The sequence below is a fragment of the Stenella coeruleoalba genome, assembly GCF_951394435.1.
Source record: "Stenella coeruleoalba genome assembly, chromosome: 10".
Classification (NCBI taxonomy): Eukaryota; Metazoa; Chordata; class Mammalia; order Artiodactyla; family Delphinidae; genus Stenella; species Stenella coeruleoalba.
This window is the reverse complement of record NC_137156.1, coordinates 77,772,388-77,790,753: the sequence shown is the minus strand read 5'-3', so window position 1 is coordinate 77,790,753 and position 18,366 is coordinate 77,772,388. Positions and strand designations below refer to the sequence as shown.

The window sequence follows — 18,366 nt, the reverse complement described above, 5'->3', positions numbered from 1 at the left end:
AGAGAGAGAGACACTTTCTTATTCCATCTTAAAGTTTTCTCAAACTAATTTCTCTCCCTTTCCCTTTCTCCATATTTTTCATAGACTTTATTTAACTGTTTGAATTCACCATCTAGTTACTACCTTCTCTGAAGAATAGATTTTGGTCAGCAACTCTTTAAAAAATTAACTTACTATCCTAATTAAAGTGGAAGAGGTCAAAATAGACTACTGCAGTGAAGGGTGTTTTAAGCCATGTAGGTATTATGTTTGGGCAATTCTTGAAAAGGGGAAAAAACTCTTCAGGGAGATTTAAAACTTTAGTTTTAAACAAGAGACTTTCTTAAAAAAAATGAAATGATGTGAATTGGCTTAGAATAAAAAGACAATAGACTAAGGAAGGAAAAGAATGTATTTTGTAGATAAAGCCAAATTCATGGCCTTGTGCATTAAATTTTACACAGTAAAACCTTACACTGGGTTTAAAGCTCAGTATCTTTCTCCTGCCTGAAACTGGTGATTGCATACCCTGGTTTTTCACATACCCCTTCCCCACTCTACTCCCAGTGTTTCCAGTTGTCTCCTAACTGACAAAATAGCCTCCAAATAAGTTTAATTTTGAATCTAGAATAAATATACCCAATACATCCTTCTCTTTTTTTAATAGAAAAGGGAGGATGAGGCAGAGAAGACAAAGTGGTAAATACAGTTAAAGATCATTTTAATTCTCAACTAAGTCTTAAGCTAGCAAGTTAAAACACCTTATACATAAGGCAGAGAAAAACTGTCCGTTTGACATCACTTCCATTCACACTGCTCCCTACGCATGGGAAAGACCAGATGTCTGGTTTCAAGAGTATTGGGCTTTTTCCTGAGTACTTAGTAAAATTAATTTTTTGAAGTTCAGAGAAAAACTGCAGCTCCTTCTGAACTTTAGCATTTTATGGTTTAATAATACTCAATATCATACACAAGAAGTGTTCAGCAGAAAATGATCTTTGAATATGTATGCATTTGTAACAATCCAAGAAAGGCTATGAAAAATTCTTGGAACAGGGTTTATTTTGAAAACCCCGTTATTCTAAAAAAAAAAAAAAACAAAAAACAAATTCATAGTTTTCATAAAGATTAGTGGGTACAATGTAGTGTATGGTAAGGGCACTGAATAGGGAGGAAAAAGTCTCAGTAGATGACATTTCTTTCTCGTTGTCTGATTCCTACTAATTATGTACAAAATGTACATTAGATACTGTATTTCTCTCCTCCTTACAGAAAACAATATTTGGAAATTCCTACGTAAGGCTAATTTGCCATGAGGAATATAATGCCCTTCAATGGGGTATCTAGGTCTCTTCGGGATTGTTTTTTTCTTTAAACATACACCATGTGGTGCAATCTGTTCCATTCTACAAGAAGGGGGCTGGGGGAAAACTCTGGGTGGGCCAGGAATAAAGTCCCCTCTGGGAGTTTTTGAGGTACTAACTAGAAATGGGGGAAATGGTACCACTGAAGCCTAGAAATAGCTTCCCTTCTGCCCTAAATCATAAGCCAGGTTACATTAAACTTAAGGGTTTAAAAAAAAATAAGATTTAGCAAGTTAGTCAATTTAGGGGAGAAAAAAACCTGAACCTTTCCTGAGATGGTTAAATTGCTATTCATTTTGTATTTTAATCTAACCTACTGGTGCTTTAATTTACAGAACTCAAAGGAAGCGTAATGCTCAAATATTTGAGGACGGCTCATGTATCAACCACTGTTTAATTTTGGAATATGCCTACTTGCTTGACACAATATTTTACCATCTCAACAAATGTTTAGCCTTTTTTTCACTTGACTAAAGAGAAATAAGTTTCACATCGCTTCATTCACCTTCTTATGTGCATATGCTGGGAAAGATTGGATGTTAAAAAAAAAAAAAAAAACTTCCTCATGTTCTCTCTACTACATCTAAATCTGTTTACCAATTCAAAGCTGCTAAAAAGCCCTGCATTCTCCTGCTAAATCAACTGGATGGCTAGAAACCAAACTGTAATGTAACAGGAAAAAAAAAAAAATATATCAATTTATTTTCGTGACAGAACAGTCTTGAGAAGGTATAAAACGGTTTTGGTCCCTATGCCAGTTTTCTTTTTTCTTTCTTTCTCTGTCTTCCTTTTTAAAGCGCTTTTGGCTTTTAAGCCAATCCTTTTTATAGTTATATAACAGTTCTAATATTTTGTGACATTTTGTATTGTGACACTATAGATGAAATTGTCATCGGACTGACACTCTGTGCTGTTTATTCCTTAATTACAACTGTTAACACTGTAGAGAAGTGTGCTCATCTGCCAGCACATGCTATGAAAACAACATTATTGTTACCCACACCAACACCCACTCAACAGGATATTTCCAAGATGGTAGTTTAAAGGAACTTATCAGCACAATGGACTTTTTTTTTTTAGCTTGTCCTATTGTCGTCTTATAAAACCACAAACCAGTTTAAAATTGAAAATCTTTCATTGTGATGTGGACTCCTAAGCAGGAGCTGCTTTTATAATTAGAAAAATCAGAATTTTTTTTTTTTGAGCACTCCAGCAGTGGTGGATTGAGGAATCCCAAAGCTATTGAGGGTTGTGACCCAAAAGTTTCTGACTGACAGTTGTTTGAGAAATAAAGAAAATAGAAGGGACAGGGAAGGATAGATTTAAAGATGAAAAGATGAGAGAAGTGTTACTTGTGTTCACAGGGTTGGCAATCTTTAAATAACCAGGTCAAAATCCAGCGACCATTCCCAACTCTAATAGGTGTCCTTTTTCAGAACCCAGTCTGAGCCCTCCTGAAACTGGCTACTTATTGAATGCTTGGTAGTTTAGTTCTTGCTTCGAGAATTTTTACAGGTCCAGTGATCTATGAGGGACAAAATCCTATGAATCTATTTCCTGATCAATATTATTATACTAAGCGATTGTCACTGTCTTTTCATTTGTTAAAAAGCTAAAAGAGTGAGCAAACAACCACTTGGATCCTGAGCCTTATCCCCATAACAAAATAACTGAAAAGTAAAGATTATAGAAGATGTAAAATCAGAACTACTGGTATTCACTGTTTAGGTGATAGTGACAGTAAATGACTTTTTTTTTTTTTTTTTTTTTAACAGCACACAACACTCATTCAGCAGCTTATTTAATCAACAGTCCACCTTTCAGTATCAGCTTTTAACACTTCCATGGGTTTGGTAGAAAGCAAATTCATGACACTGAAAGAGTAGTAGGTCTCCCAGTGATGGCCTGAAAGTTCCAAGTAGATTCTCAAATCTTCACTGTCATTGAGGAAGTAATGAGACAATGTGAACATGTCTGATTCCTGAAGTTCCTGCAGTGATCTGCATATTCTTTAACACTCAGCTTTCCTAAATAGGTTTTTCAAACAGTATGTGAAGAAGCTATTGCTGCACCTCCTTTTGAATGGTATCTTCTGCTTCATTTGGATTTTCAACACCAATAGGATATGGTGCTCTTCCTAAAAGAAACTGTTCCCATTTGGGAATATATTCTTCTACTGATGCCCAGTAAAGAGTCTGGAAAAAAAACCAACATCCAAAAGTAAAAAAGCATATCAAGCAATTGAACTTGGCTCTTCATAATAGTCTAAATGTTTATTCACTTAAGTGTGTGTGTGCGTATACACACACACACACACACACTCACACATATACGTAGAATGCACTTCCTCTACAGAATATTTTATGTTAATTTTAGAAAAAAATCTGGCTACTTACTAGTGTTAATTTTCAAATTTCTCAGTAAAACTAGAGCCTGGCAGAATTACAGGTTTTACAATTTTATTGTGATTTTACACGCCCTCTTGTGGCCAATCTTGTGATTATTACCAGTAGTATCATTTATGGCTACACAATCATTAAAAGTTTTTGTTTACTGTTCCCAATCCCATACTAAATGATCGCCCATACTAAAATTATCACAATGAAATGATTCAACACGAACAACTGCTTTAGAACTAACAGAAAAAGATGTGACCTGGATGAGATCAGCACCTGAAATATAAGGGGCATGCTAGAGGACTCAGGTGAACTGACCCCTTAATTGTAGGGGGGAAAAACATTTAAAGTTATGCATCCGCAAAATTATGCACCCGCTATATCTTTTAGAAGAGCACCTGATATGGCAAACTGTAACTTCTTCCCACATTTTTTTGGATAATAACAATAATATCAACATCATCTAGCTATTTTTTTTTCATCTAGCTATTTTTAATTCAAGTAACTTGGAAGTTGAGACACTGTGTTCCTAGACTGACCATAGCAGTCTGTAAGCTGTAGAAGCTCACACTGCATTGCTGTACGGCATCTACACGCTTGCATGGTTTCCTGGCTGAGTGCCCTAAGGAGGCCAGAGAAAAGTCAGATGCCAGAAGCTCTGTGTCACAGGAGGGCATTTGATATGAGATCTTCACTATCCAGCTCATTTTCAGAATCAGTCAAAGAGTTAGATAGCATTGGGGAGCCATAATTATTCACACTGAGCATTAAAAAGGTAGGGGGTGGGGGCAATTCCCCGCCAGTCAAGCGATTAGGACTCAGCACTGCCACTGCGGTGGGCTCGGGTTCGATCCCTGGTCAGGGGACTAAGATCCCACAAGCTGCCTGGTGCAGCCAAAAAGTAAAAATTAAAACATAAAAAAAAAAAATAAGATGCTATTATTAAAAAAAAAAAGTATGAGGGCTCTGAAAGCTGAAAATGATGAGGGGTTCCATGTATCTATGCATCTATGCATGTGGTCTGAGAAGTAGCCTGACATACTTAAAATAAAGGTCATCCTGCTGTGCGAGACTAGCTAAGAAAAATACCAACCAAGGCCTGTGGTTGGGTGTTTCTCCGCCATTCACGGCTGGATTAACCCCTATTGTGTGGGCCCTGTACGGGCCAGAGTAAGGTATTGGAAAATTCAACAAAGAAAAAGACATGGCCAAGGCGCAACTTTGAACGGGAGTTCTTTCTATCCTTGATCACTGCCTTTCCTTATTACTCTAGATGACACAGAAAATTGCAGGGCAAATTCTCAGCCTTTAATTTTTGAGTCTATTCACATCACTGGTTAGGAAGCAAACAAAAACTGTATTGAAAAAAGGTCATTAAAAATATAAAATCAAACTATTCTATATGTAGCAAATTCCCTTTCAGCACACATACATTCATATACCAAATACGGTTTATTTTTGCCAACCATCTTCCCAATCTGTTCTTGAACTGAGCAAAATCAAACAGACAAAAGCCACGCTATACTGCATGATAATATGCATTTAAATAGCGTTGGTTGCATTTTTGGTGAAGAGACTGAGCTGCTACTTCTAACATCAGCCAACAGGAAAAGCATTTTGGTTAGGCTGTCATCTTAAGGTTTCGTGCATATTGTCTGTTAGGATTTAACAAGAGTTGTTTCTAAGTGACTCGGTGAAAAGACACAAGGTCTTGATAAAATTTTCACTTGATGTAAAATTTTTTTAAAACCCAGATACTTACAGATTACCCACTACATACAAAGCATGGCACTGTGGACATAGAGAGATCAGTGAGACACATCTCATTTATTTTACTGAATGAAGGAATCTGGGATATATACATACACAGCCACTTACAATGCACTACTAACTGAAGAGCCTCTCTTCTTTTTTTTTTTTTTTTGAGGGTCTCTTCTTTCACATTTGTTCCTTAAGATTCTCACCTCAAGAGAAGCCACCTCAGGCGGTGGAACTGGATGATTCTGGGTCTGTAGAGACTTCTCTGCCGCTTCTATATCCTGTAACAGAAGCATTTTCAAAACAAAATGTATTTAAACCACACACACAAATGGCACCTGTAATAGCAATATCTGTATCCCAGATCTCTCGCTTCAACTCTCCTCTGGATATACAGTTTGAACTGATGGACAGGCACTGACAGATCACTGCTTAATTAACCGGTTTCAAAGAGAGGATGCAGGGTTTCTTATTTTAAAATAAAAGGCAGGGATGGGGGTGGTACTTCTAAGTTCTGCCTTTTTCATTTTAAGTAGCTAGGAAATGCCAATAATTCTTGGAAAAAGAACTTCCTCTAAACTGCTCAGAGTACTAACTTAGCTTTAAAATCCTTTAAAAACAGCCAGATGGATAAAATAGTCAAATATTCCGATACGAAAAACAATCAGATACTCGGACCCATGCTAGGCTGACCTTCAAAGAGTTCTAGTCTGCCCAGATAATGCAAATGGTATATGAATGACACACATTACATTTGTTCAATATTCCATTTTTTAATTTTATACTTAGGCAAATACTTCCCATATTGAAAAGGTCCATGAGGTACCTGAGTACTTTGCAACAAGAACCTTTCACTACGCTATCTAGATTTTTAGTATCAGATTGCTAAGCTAATCTCAAAGGCAAGTTTTATTGCTAGGTAGTATTGATACATCCTTCAGCTGATGGCATTCAAGTATCGTGCAGTACTTTGTAGTTGAACTTGTAGATGTTTGTGTTTTCTCTTACGTTTGTAGAAACACAAGTGTACTTAAGGTTGATTCATACGTCAGTAAAGATTTTATCTAGATCTGTACATAAAGTTCACACCCAGAAATGTAAGACTTTGCAAGTTGTTAACAGAAATATTCGAGCCCTGTTAAATAAATACTCCCCAAATCAGCACCTGTGTTGCCTTGTGCTTCCTTAGGTTTGTCAAGTTTCCAGGGTGTTGGTTGAAGGCCATGTGAATTTTGTCTCTCCTTTGAGCTTAGTGAGTCGAGAGAAGAGAGAAAGTTCTCTGCTCCATGTACAAGCACTGGAGTGATCTAAGTACAGGGCTGTTGGACAGAAGGAGAGCGATGGAAAAGGGCGTGGGAGTGGGGTGTGAAGAAGCCAACGCTGAACAGGAGAAAAGAGATAGCAGATGGCAGCGGCGGGAGCAAGGAATGGGTGTGAAATGGAAAAGGGAAAAACAGGAAACTCCCTAAAGGGACTCCCCAAAGTTGCACAACCAGTAATGCACCTGCTGTCTAGAGGAAGGTGATTTGAAGGGGAAAGGCAACAATTTAGGGATAAAATGCCCATCTATAAGCATGTCTCTCCCATACCAGAAGTTCACGGCCAAGACTCAGGCTTAAAGAGCTCTTGATGCCGATGATACAACAGACATGGGAGACCAAGTCTTCTGATTACATTGAAATTTAAGAAGGTCCTGGAAGAACCACTTTTTACTTCTAGAAATCAAACAATAAAAATCAGAACCCCAATTTTACCATTATTCTAAGAACAGTTACAAAGTTATCTTTACTGGGAGATCTGGGTGCCACTAGCACCTATAGGCAAGATTAAACATTGTTCTTAAAGATCAGAAAATAAGGATACTGAATATCTCATAGAGAAGAGCAGATCTGCAACACAAAGAGCAGGAGATGAGTTTAGGAGGAGGGACGTGAGGCCTGGAAAAGCAGGCCTAAGTCAGCCTCACCTAACTGTCCCCTCTGCAGCATTTCAACAAGGGATTATTACCCCTCCGGAGAACTTCTTCCTTAGCTTAAGTCATATTTCACTTTCTTAGGTGTTTCGCTTACCTCTCGGACTCCTTCTCCTCAGCTGGCTCCTTTTTCTCTGGTTTAGTCCTCAGGGTGGGCTTTCTTAAGATTTGTGACATCTGTCCCCATCTTTTTAAGTTTCCTCTCTCCAAGACTGTCGCTGATCTAGCTTTAATTATTACTGAGGAGGGATGGCTAACTTTTCTTCCTAGCCCTTATTTCTCAACCTGATAAAACTAAACTCATCTTTTTCCACTGAATGTACTGAATGTATAATAGTGGGAATTCTACCCACTCAGATACCTATGCAGTATCCTCGAACTCCAACTGTTCTTATTCCTGCCATTGAAAAATTCAAAGTTCCCTGTATTGTTCCATCAGGATGTCTCCTCGAGCTCTTCCATGTCATTCTCAATGCTGTTTCATTCAACAAATACTTCATACTTACTTGTACTCATGCCTAGGCCATATCTCACTTTAGTTCAATCCGTACCTAACATGGAACTGATTAGTTTTGCTAAAAAGTACCTTAAATATGTCATCCCCTAGATTAAAAAAAAAAAAAAATTGGTACTCACAACACAGAGGATCAAACATGCCTTCCTTAGCCTGACCCCAAATCTTGGCAGTTTGACCCCAGCCTTCTATAGCAAGTTAAATCTTAATACTTCCATATAAGAACCTTCCTTTACAGTATATGCTGCCCGAAGGTAAGGGCTGTGTCTCATACAACCTTTAAGAATCTGAGAATCTAACAAAGGGCAGGGTATGTACTAGGTACTTAAATATTCATTAAATAAATACAGACTGAGGTATCAAAGTTTCCTGAGTATAAACCAAAAACTTAAAAAAAAATTTTTTTTACAAAGCACCCAAGGGGGTAGGGGGAGAAAAGGAAAAAAGAGGACAGGAAGAAAGGCTAGTTGGCCAGCTTTACCTGTACCTTGTTGCCTTGTTGTATAGATTTGTCACTAGACCATTTAAAATTTTATATACTTAGAGAACAAATGAAAAAGCAATCCCTACAAATTTGAACATAAAATGAAGCAAACGTAACTGCTATCTAGTGGTGGCATAACCACATGGAGAAGAATTACATCAAGTGGTGTTAGAACACAGTATCTGACTGAGCATCCCTAGTGAGATACACCCTAATGACAAAAAGGATTGTAAAAAGGATGTTACTGAAAACCATTCTCAGTAATCACATGGGTGGTGACAGTGCTGTCTGTATCACAGGATACATTGGTATTGGAAAATTCTTTGGGAACAGATTTTTGGTTTGAGGAAAAGAAGTTAGAGGTACAAGATCCATGAGTTTTTAAGTTAAAAGTCTTGCAAACTGGAATTCTGGAATTTCTGATATGAGCTCCTGATGTATTTTATCTTAAAAAAAAAAAGTTGCAATAAACCCCACTAGTGCCCAGATAGAGGGCTCTGAACATATTTCCTACCAAAAGGATCCAGGGCTCCTTGGAACAATGGCCAACTCCAGGTCTAAGCAGCAAATGCACATGATGAGCCTGGAAGATTGCATCAGACCAGAAAGGAAGGAAACTGTCAGACTGTTAAGATGCCATCAGAAGCACTCAGGAGCTAATCTGACAAGGTTCTCACTTGGTAAAATTGGGACAAGTTGAGAATAAGTAGGAATAAAAATGGAAATGGATTGAAAAATTTCAAATCCCAGACAGCTCAAAAACAAACAAAAAAGCAACCAAAACCAACAACACCTAATTGGTCACTTTTGGAAGATACTAGAGAACCAACCTATTATTTTGAAAACTAAATAGAATCAAGCATTCATCATGCTTTTTCCTCTGTGAAATATACCTCAGTGTAACCAAATAATTGATGAAGGGAAGTTTATCAATATAAATAATTAGCAGTTGAATGAGAAGGAATAAAATAATTGAATATTGCTTTTTGCAACCCCTAATGAATATACTTAGGCAATGATCATCAACAACTAACATTCCAAAACGAGAGAGAGAGCCTGGCATTACAGGAGTGTTCTTCCCCAAAACATCGACCTTCAGTCTGATCAGGCCTCTGTAATCTGCACTGATAGTGGAGTATTCCTTAGCCTGATGTGGCTGCTGAGCCCTCGAAATGTACAAGTCTGACTTAAGATGTGCTGTAGGCACACAATACACACTGAATTTTGAAGGTCTAGTAAGAAAAAAGAATATAAAATATTTACTAACCTTTAATAGCAGTTACATTTCAAATATTTTGTTTGAAATTTTAATAATACGTAATCTGTTTAGGTTGACGTTATTAAAAATGGTTCCTAGGAAATTTAAAATTACATATGTGGCATGAATTATATTTCTGTTGCACAGCACAACTTAGATCTGTCAATTATAGGAATGAGGGGGAAGAGAGGAACGTGTTAAATGGGTACCTCAGTGATAGAATTAGCAATATCTAGAAACTCGACAGGACAAATGACCCAGTTCCTTTAACAAATATATGAAAAGGGGGGAAAAAACGGGCAGGGAGTACTTTTAGAAATTTAGGAGATGTATCAATTACAAATTGGATTTTATTTGGAACCTGATTGGATATTTGAGGATTTATTGTTAATTTCTTAGGTTGATACTGATACTTTGATTTTGCTTAAAATAGTGCTGATCTTTTAGTGATAAATATTGAAATATAGAAAGAGATATACTGAGGGACTTCCCTGGTGGTGCAGTGGTTAAGAATCTGCCTGCCAGTGCAGGGGACATGGGTTTGAGCCCTGGTGCGGGAAGATCCCACATGCCGCAGAGCATCTAAGCCCATGCGCCACAACTACTGAGCCTGCATTCTAGAGCCCGTGAGCCACAAATACTGAGCCCGCATGCTGCAACTACTGAAGCCCGTGAGCCTAGAGCCCGTGCTGCTCAACAAGAGAAGCCACCGCAATGAAGAGCAGCCCCCGCTCGCTGCAACTAGAGAAGGCCTGCATGCAGCCACGAAGACCCAATGCAGCCAAAAAAAAAAAAAAAAAAAGAGATATACTGAAATATTTACAGATGAAACAATGCAATGTCTGAGGATTAGCTTCAAAATGATCTTAAGGGGTGGGAGTGAGGAGTATAGACAAAACAAGGCTAGCTGTGTTCCGATAATGATTGAATCTGGGTGATAAGTGCATGGAAATACATTATTCTATTCCTTCTTTTACACAGGTGTGAAATTTTTATAGCAATTAAAAAACACGCTTCCAGTGTGCGTGATGGTATAAGTGTCACTCTCTGGCTTTCAAATCCATTATGATTTTGCTAAATTTCATTGTATTAATACTAATTGAAAAAATCCCTGAGCCTGTTTTCAAAGGCCGCTACCTTCTATATTTACTGACTAAACCTTCACTGTGAGTTTTCTTTACTGCTTAGACTCCTATTCATTCTTTTACTAATATGTTTGATGGAATTAGTCTCTTTCTTATTGCTCCCCTTTTAAAATCATGCTTTGATATTTTTGCTAATTTATTTTTTCAAGTGCAATTAGAGAAATTTTTGTTGGGATTTTATTAAATATAAAAATAACTTTGTGACAACTGACTTAGAAAAATAATAGTCTTCCCAGGCAGGATTAAGGCGTATGTCTCCATTTAAATTTTCTCTTACAGCTCCCACTGAAGTGTAATAATTATCTTAATACCATTCATGCAGATCCCTTGTTAAAAGCATTCCCAATTATATATTTTATAGTTTTATTGCTAATATGAATGTGGTGTCTATTTTCCAGCTGTATATATATAGGATTGCTGTTGTTTTTTATGTTTACATTTTATCCATTAATTTTACTCAACTCGTACCAGTTTTGAAACAACTTTGGCTTCTCTAAGTATAAAACTACATCATTGAAAGATGCTAGTGTTATATCTTTCTTTCTGAAAGTTAAAGCTCACGCCCTTTCAGTGTTTATGATATTGTTCAGAACATGTAAGTAAGGTCAAATAATGGACGGTGATACAGTCATCCCTATTTTGTTACTATCTTACAGGAATGCTGCCAGGCTTTAATGGTACCATTTTCAAGTGCACTCCGTACTTAAGTACGTATCCTGCTATAACTTAACCTGTTCTTGACAAAGGGGTATTAGGAGTAGTTACCTTATGGTTTCCTCATCTCTAAATTAAGGGATTAGCCCAGATCATTGGTTTTCACAGTTCCTTAGAGCCACAGCAGTGCAGGCAAGAAAGGGCTGAATGTATAGGGCTTTGGGCCAAAGCAGGTCCACTTTTATCTATTTTATATCTTTGGGAAAAGTTTTTATGCTTAAAAAAAAAAGACCTTTAGATAAGAATCTAAGCTATATGCTTTTTAAAGTCTCTCCCAACTCAAATTGTGTACTGGCACGATAACTTCTATGAGAGAGCCACTAAGATTATACCCAAAGTTAAAGAAAATAATATGCGGGAAAGAAGGACAAAAAATTGGATATCCAGTTATTCAAAGTATGTTTAAAAGAAAAACGGGGAAAAACTGCGTCTCTAACAGCAAGCACTGTATCTGGGATGTAAGAGATAGTTGAAAAATGTTTATAAAAAGATTGAAAGGAAATACAGAAAAATATTCTAATTTCTAAATGGGCAGATGATATAGAAGGTATTCTTTTTCATCTTTGCTCTTTCAAGTTTTTTTATAGTGAGAATATATTACTTTGATAATTCAGGGAAAGAACACCATACCAAACTGGTTTCTAATGACTATGAAACTAGGTTCATTATCTTCCTTCTAGATATGACAAGGAGCTACCTTCCTTAAATTCAATCTCTCCATTATTGAAATCATTTTGCATCTAAATAGCAAATGACTCTTTCTTAAAGACCCATTCATATGTTTCTTATATAAGTCTCTCTCTCTCTCTCTTTTTTTTTTTTTTTGGCTCACTTTCAATATTATATTATCTCTACATACCAAGTCTCAACTTCTTCATCTGGTCTCAGAATACATATTCAGCCTTGTTTCCTGTGACTTTCCAAGCTAGTTAGCTTAGGATCCCATGAACATTATTAGTAAGGCCATTCGTTCTTCTTCTGGTCTTGAATCTTCCTTAAAAATTCAATGGCATGCCTTCCCATCTGCCTACTGAAATGCAGCTCCAGCTTAGCTTCCTCTCTGAGACCTCATAGCATATTCTAGCTTTCAAAGAGTTTTTACACTTACTCCTAAAGTGCTGAGTATTCCACATAATTTAATTAATGTTTGATCATACAAGGTCTCTATTTTGTGTGTGACAACCTTATGTCATCAACTGAGCCTGTAAGCTACTTGATCTAAAGAACTCTAACTTATACTTATTTTATTATCCTCACTTTCTGCCCAGAACTAGCTCAATAGTAAGGACCCTCTGGGCATTCATCAAATACTTTCTCATTAAAAGGAAGACACTTAATATTACCTGTACTTGCTGTAATAAGTAGCAAACAAGCCTTCAAGACTTCCAATTTAGATTTTCTGACTTTTCCGTGCAAATTCTAGATTACCCTATATATTTCCACTTAAAAATAAATATTGCAAACACCATTGGGCAAGTAAGACATATGGCAATATAGAATGCTTTGGTAGCACTATGGCTGTGACTTAAATTACTGTGGATCAAACTGCCAGAAGCTGAGAAGATAACTGAATTTTCCTCTTCCTTTATCCTCTAGTGAGGACAGAAGAGAACTACATCATGCCTATCGATGAAAATATTTAACAATAAAAAACTGAAAACACTGCTTTATAACTTAAATAATATAGCCTTACTACCAAATGTTTTAGTCATAGGATCTCTTGGAAGCTTGAATGGAAGCAAACTTTAGGGTTTTAATTATGGATGAAGCCATACAATTCTGGAAGCAAAGTACAGCAAGCAGCCAAAAATGTTACACATATGATTTTACTCCAAATGGGCACACTGGCCAAATGGTGAGGCCTTGCGCAATCACATACTTTGACCACCTCCTCCATCACCATCAAAAAAGATCAGGGAAATCTGTTATCTTAGATATGAATTCTGTGTGTTGACTGTGGCCCCAGTAGGGCAAAATCAAATTGTTTTAAATACATGATAGGTGCTTTATCGTGTTTCAGGATCTCCCTACGAATAAAAGAAGATGGAAGATAGAAGCTATGTCTTGTATTTATTCTTGCACAAAGGTGACCTTAAAATTCTTCCTGTGGTGACTGATTTTTCCTTAGCCTAAGCAAACTTCAAGTATTTTCATTTTAAAAAATGAGGATCCGTGCTTCTGGTCCAATTAACATGGGTTTAAAAAATAGACAGTACCTCATTAATTCTTTCTGTAACTCAAAACGAAGAAATTACAAAAATCAAAGTTATGAAGTTGACCTAAAATGTTTTTGCAACATGGGGAAAATATATTTAATTCAGAGAATCTTACCTTTAAAAGACTAAGGTTCCTTTGTAAAGCAGTCTCAGCTGTTTGCATCTGAGGGGTCTTCTCCTTGTTTTGATCTCCAAGTTTATTCTCCATTTGTTGAAGTAACATTAATCTTTGTGATACTCTAGAGAAAATGAAGATTATATAAAGTTTAAAGAAACATTTTATTGCTTGACCAATACACTGATAAATAACTCATTTTTAATTGCACCTCCCTTCAAGTTCAACCTGTTTTGAAAGCCAATTACTATGTCAATTAATAAGACAATGAAAACCTTAGGTAGTTCAGTACGTCTTAAGTCTTGGTAAAATTATTTTTATTTTCATATGTATGCTATAAGTACATGTTTCTGTTTTTGTAACCTCTCTGGTCTTTTGAAATTATTGTAGAGTGTTGAAAAATATTTAGTGAAAATGCAAACTGTAATACATATCCCTTTGTACACATACTTATATATACCTCCCCACACATACGTTGATATAACTTGCTATACGAAACCTTCTGCTTAACACTTCAGTACCCCTGAATCTTATGTTACACATTTAGAATTGTGCTAAACTTCCATATGTTTGAAGAAGCAATAAAAATATTTTTTTCCTCTTTTTCCAAGAGAAAGATGATGGTTCCGTATATGAGTGAGAGGCTGTGTTTACACGTGCATACTCACAACAAGGTAAAACAGTAATTGAAGAAAGATGTAGAAAGGTGTAAGTAAATTATCAAACTACTTTGTTATATATATAGAGGACTTTAAAAGTTTCTCCCTGGTTATATGCTCATTTTTACAAGATTTTGGTCTTATTAAATGATCAGATGAGAAAAAAATACACAAATGGTACACCTAACAGTGTAACCATTTCCCAAATAGTTGAGATTTTCAAGAAACACTGTGTTGCATAGGGCTGTTCTTGAGGGTAGAACTAAAACCCCAGGTCTCTGAACAGTAATTTTTGTAAGAAAAATACCTTAGGAGGCCACGGTAGAGAGCCTGGTAATTAAAGGAAAACATGAGAGCCCACAATACAGAGGTTAGAGAAGGGTTAATACTAAATATAAGTGCAGGACTGGCCATATAATTTGCAGGGCCCAGTGCGAAATGAAAATTTTTCTCCTTGGCAAAAAATTATTTGGGGTCCCTTGTTAAAAAAAAAATTACTGAGGATTTCAAGATAGTGAAGTTAGAGCATCAAGTGCAGGGCCTGTGACTACACAGTCACACCCCCATGAGAGCCAGCCCTTGGTAAGAAGTTTAGAGAAGTTCATTAAATACCAATGTGGAGTATAGAAAGCTTAGAGGGAGAATGAATTTATCTAGATATTAGTAACAAGAATTAAGAAGACAGAAAACACAATTAGACCTTTTAATCTTTATTATTCTAGAGGGATAATGACATGCCTTAATACCAAAATCTCTCAAGTGTCAGAAAATTAAAATGACACACTTACAGATTTTTAAGTCTTCCTATGCACACGGTTTCACTAATAAAGCCAGGACAGTTTGTACATTGAGATTAGCCTTTTTAAAAAACTTACATGTCTTCATGTCTTTTAGAAAGGCGAATTTCTTGAGCAAACAGGGACGTCATCTTTAATCAAAGCTGCCTTTATAAGCTTTCTGCTAAGTAATAACATTTAAAGTTACTTCTACCACATGTCCTCAGCTTTGCAACATTTGATCATTCAGCACTTCAATCCACTGGTTCTCTCAGAAGGGAAAAATACAACTTGAGCTATAATAATGTATAAAATGAAAGGAATGCACTTAAAAACACTTCTACTCATGATACATAGTTTTCCATATGCCAGATGCATCCCAGAACACTGTGACACAGGTAAATGCAGCATATTTCCCCTCTTCTTTTTTTACCCACATTTTAACCTTCATCAGAATTCAAAACAAACAAGCAGCTGGTACTAAGACTAGTAAACATTCTACTGAATCAACAGAAAGAAAGAAAGAAAAAAAACCCCACTGTGTAAAATTCAACAGAGGAAAGCGCCTGGGCCAATATAGACAGAGGTCTAGCGAACTACTTGGAAGACTGAGTCTGCAGGCAAATATGGTTGGGTGCAAGAGCTGAAGGTGCCTGCCCAAAGGGAGAATGCAATTTGAGCTGTAATGATGTAATAAAAAAACAGGAATGAAAATTCCTTCTTGGAATGAAGCACTGGCTTTCCTAAATCTTATTTAGTTAATACTGGTTGTCTGCTCACCGCCTGAGTGTCCAGCACTGATTTTTTTAAAAAAAACTGAGCCCTTCCTTCACACACACATGGAGCCTACGACACTGAGCACTGCCAAGGGAAACAGAAACACCGTCCTGCCCTCAACGGGTTTCCTCCTCAAGGCGCCGCTCTGTTTTCAGCACCGCGGACAGCAATCACTAACAGGCTCGCCCGGAAGGGGTCGAGTTACAGATACTTTCCGACGAAATCACTGCAGGCCAATCCTCGCCGCCTTCTTCCCAGTTTCGGATGCAGCGTCAAGGAAATTCCTGGAAGTGAGTCCAAAGTAACTTCTTTTCTGTTGCGACCACCATCAGCACTTCACACTAACCCCAAGACAACGTCTGCCGTTTGAACCGAAGATCCGCTGCTTCTAGGAATCATCAGCCCACGGACCGCTCAAATTCCGCGTACACTGGAAGGACTCGGGAACTTTCCTCATCACCCTACCTCTTCCCCCTTAACAGTATCCGCCCCACCAGAGCGCAGCCGTCCTTCGGACACTCGGACACTCGGGACACTCACCCGCAGGCCGTCCTGCTGTAGGACCTCACTCACTCACTCTCCGAACCCCACACTGACCTCTTCCGGGAGGGCGCCGCCGACTGTGTGGACGTTAGGTCTCGGTGCAGACCTGGGCGTGGCCACGCCACCATCTTTGCGCAAGCACGACGCGACGCGAGGTGATGTCATCACGTCCTTATAAAAGGAGGGCGTCCCTCACCAAAGGCTAGTGAAGTGACGCTTCTCTGAGGAAGTGAAGGTTGGCGGAGGACTTCAGGAACCCCATGGAAAATCCGTTTGGTGGTAGCTCCATTTCAAGCGCTTTTAAAATGGTACCTGCATGTGTTGAAAAGACTTCAGAGAGTGAAAATGGTGTCTTAGAAGCCAGAACATCACAGTAGAATGGGGAAGGGGAAAAACACTTCAGAGTCGTCCAGAGACTTTACAGTCAATTCCACAAGAGCCTAAGGAAGAGCTTCGCGGTGGGCATCTGATGCTGAGCCCGGCAGCAGAGCTCTGCCTGCTTGTAGGGCAGCCCCCATAGGAACAAGCATGCTGATCTTTCACTTCTTGAGGAATTTGTGTATCAGTCGTTGTATTTGCGTGGATGATCTCATGCAGTGAATCCCCACAACGCCTGGTGAGATGGATGCCATTCTCCTAACTTGACAGATGAGGAATCAAGCTTGGTCATTTACGTAAGTTGTAGCTTGAAGCCAGCAGAGCCTCAACAAGAATTCCTGCAGCCCTCAGGACAAACATTTGGGAATAATCCCTTAGTGCATTCTTAAACATCCTTTTCTCTCCTTGAAATAACTTTGTGAGTTACATGGTAGTATCCTGAGTTACAGAGGAAGAAGTTGAGGTTCAAGAGGGGTAATGTTTTCTTCCTGAAGTTTACTGAGTTGGTAAAGGGCAAAGAGCTAGGACTCCAATCCAGGTGTTAAATTTTTTTCCTTCCAGAATATCTACGTAAAACTTAGCTCCTGCTTCAGGGCTACTGCACTTCTATGTTTTCTTTGCTTGGAAAGCCCCTTCCCCAGATACTGACATAGACTCAGTTTCTCATCTTTCAGTCCTACTTCCTCAGTGAAGCATTCCCTGAACCTGCAGTATAAGATCGCAAGTCTGTCTCTTCACCCTTCCTCCTCCTCCTCCTGTTTTACTTTTCTCCAGAACACAGCATCATTCCATGTATTTTATAATCCCTTGTTCATTTGTTTACCAGTGCGCCCCCAACTGGAATCTGAACTTCCTTTTTATATTTTTGTCTCTTCTATTTGCTGAGCAACTAGAACTGCCTGACTATAGGTGCTCAGTAGATATTTTTGAATGAATGGATGAAATAATTCCCCCGTGGTAATTCTGTCATAATTTAAGAGAGGTCTGTCTTTAGTTGCTAGGACTTTTGATTTAGCTGTTTCACGGTGTTACTTAGTAAAGATAAAAAATAGACCTCTGCATGGTCCTGTGTTCTAGGAATGAAATGGAGCTTTGGCACGATTACAAGGCATTCTTGTTTATCTTTTATGGATGTTAACAAATAAGGATTTTGCTTAAATTGGTAATGGGTTGAAGTTGAGAACTGGAAGATGGCCCATTAAAGCATCTGGATGTTGCTGAAGACAAACTACTCATCTCCCTTCTTTATGTGAACTTGCATAGTGACACAATTGGGACAATCCCAGCTCTTTCAACTTTGAGCCCAGCTTCTTTAGGT

At 37.9% G+C, this 18,366-nt stretch overlaps 1 protein-coding gene across 3 annotated transcripts; it reads right to left on the bottom strand.

Annotated features, from left to right (window-relative positions):
- Nucleotides 1-647: 647 nt before the first annotated feature.
- CEP15 (centrosomal protein 15) lies at nucleotides 648-17,318 on the bottom strand. Of its 3 annotated transcripts, none has more exons than XM_079935477.1 (5): nucleotides 16,668-17,318; nucleotides 15,450-16,411; nucleotides 13,916-14,039; nucleotides 5,704-5,778; nucleotides 648-3,538 (listed from the first exon to the last, which is right to left on the bottom strand). In XM_079935477.1, exons 2-5 carry the CDS (start codon nucleotides 15,500-15,502, stop codon nucleotides 3,404-3,406), a joined length of 387 nt encoding a protein of 128 aa, XP_079791603.1. In that variant the 5' UTR covers nucleotides 15,503-16,411; nucleotides 16,668-17,318; the 3' UTR covers nucleotides 648-3,403. The 3 variants fall into 3 exon arrangements, with proteins under 3 accessions (XP_079791603.1, XP_079791605.1, XP_079791604.1); XM_079935479.1 differs by having other exon boundaries at nucleotides 15,450-15,534; XM_079935478.1 differs by having other exon boundaries at nucleotides 15,450-15,531.
- Between the last annotated feature and the right edge of the window lie 1,048 nt (nucleotides 17,319-18,366).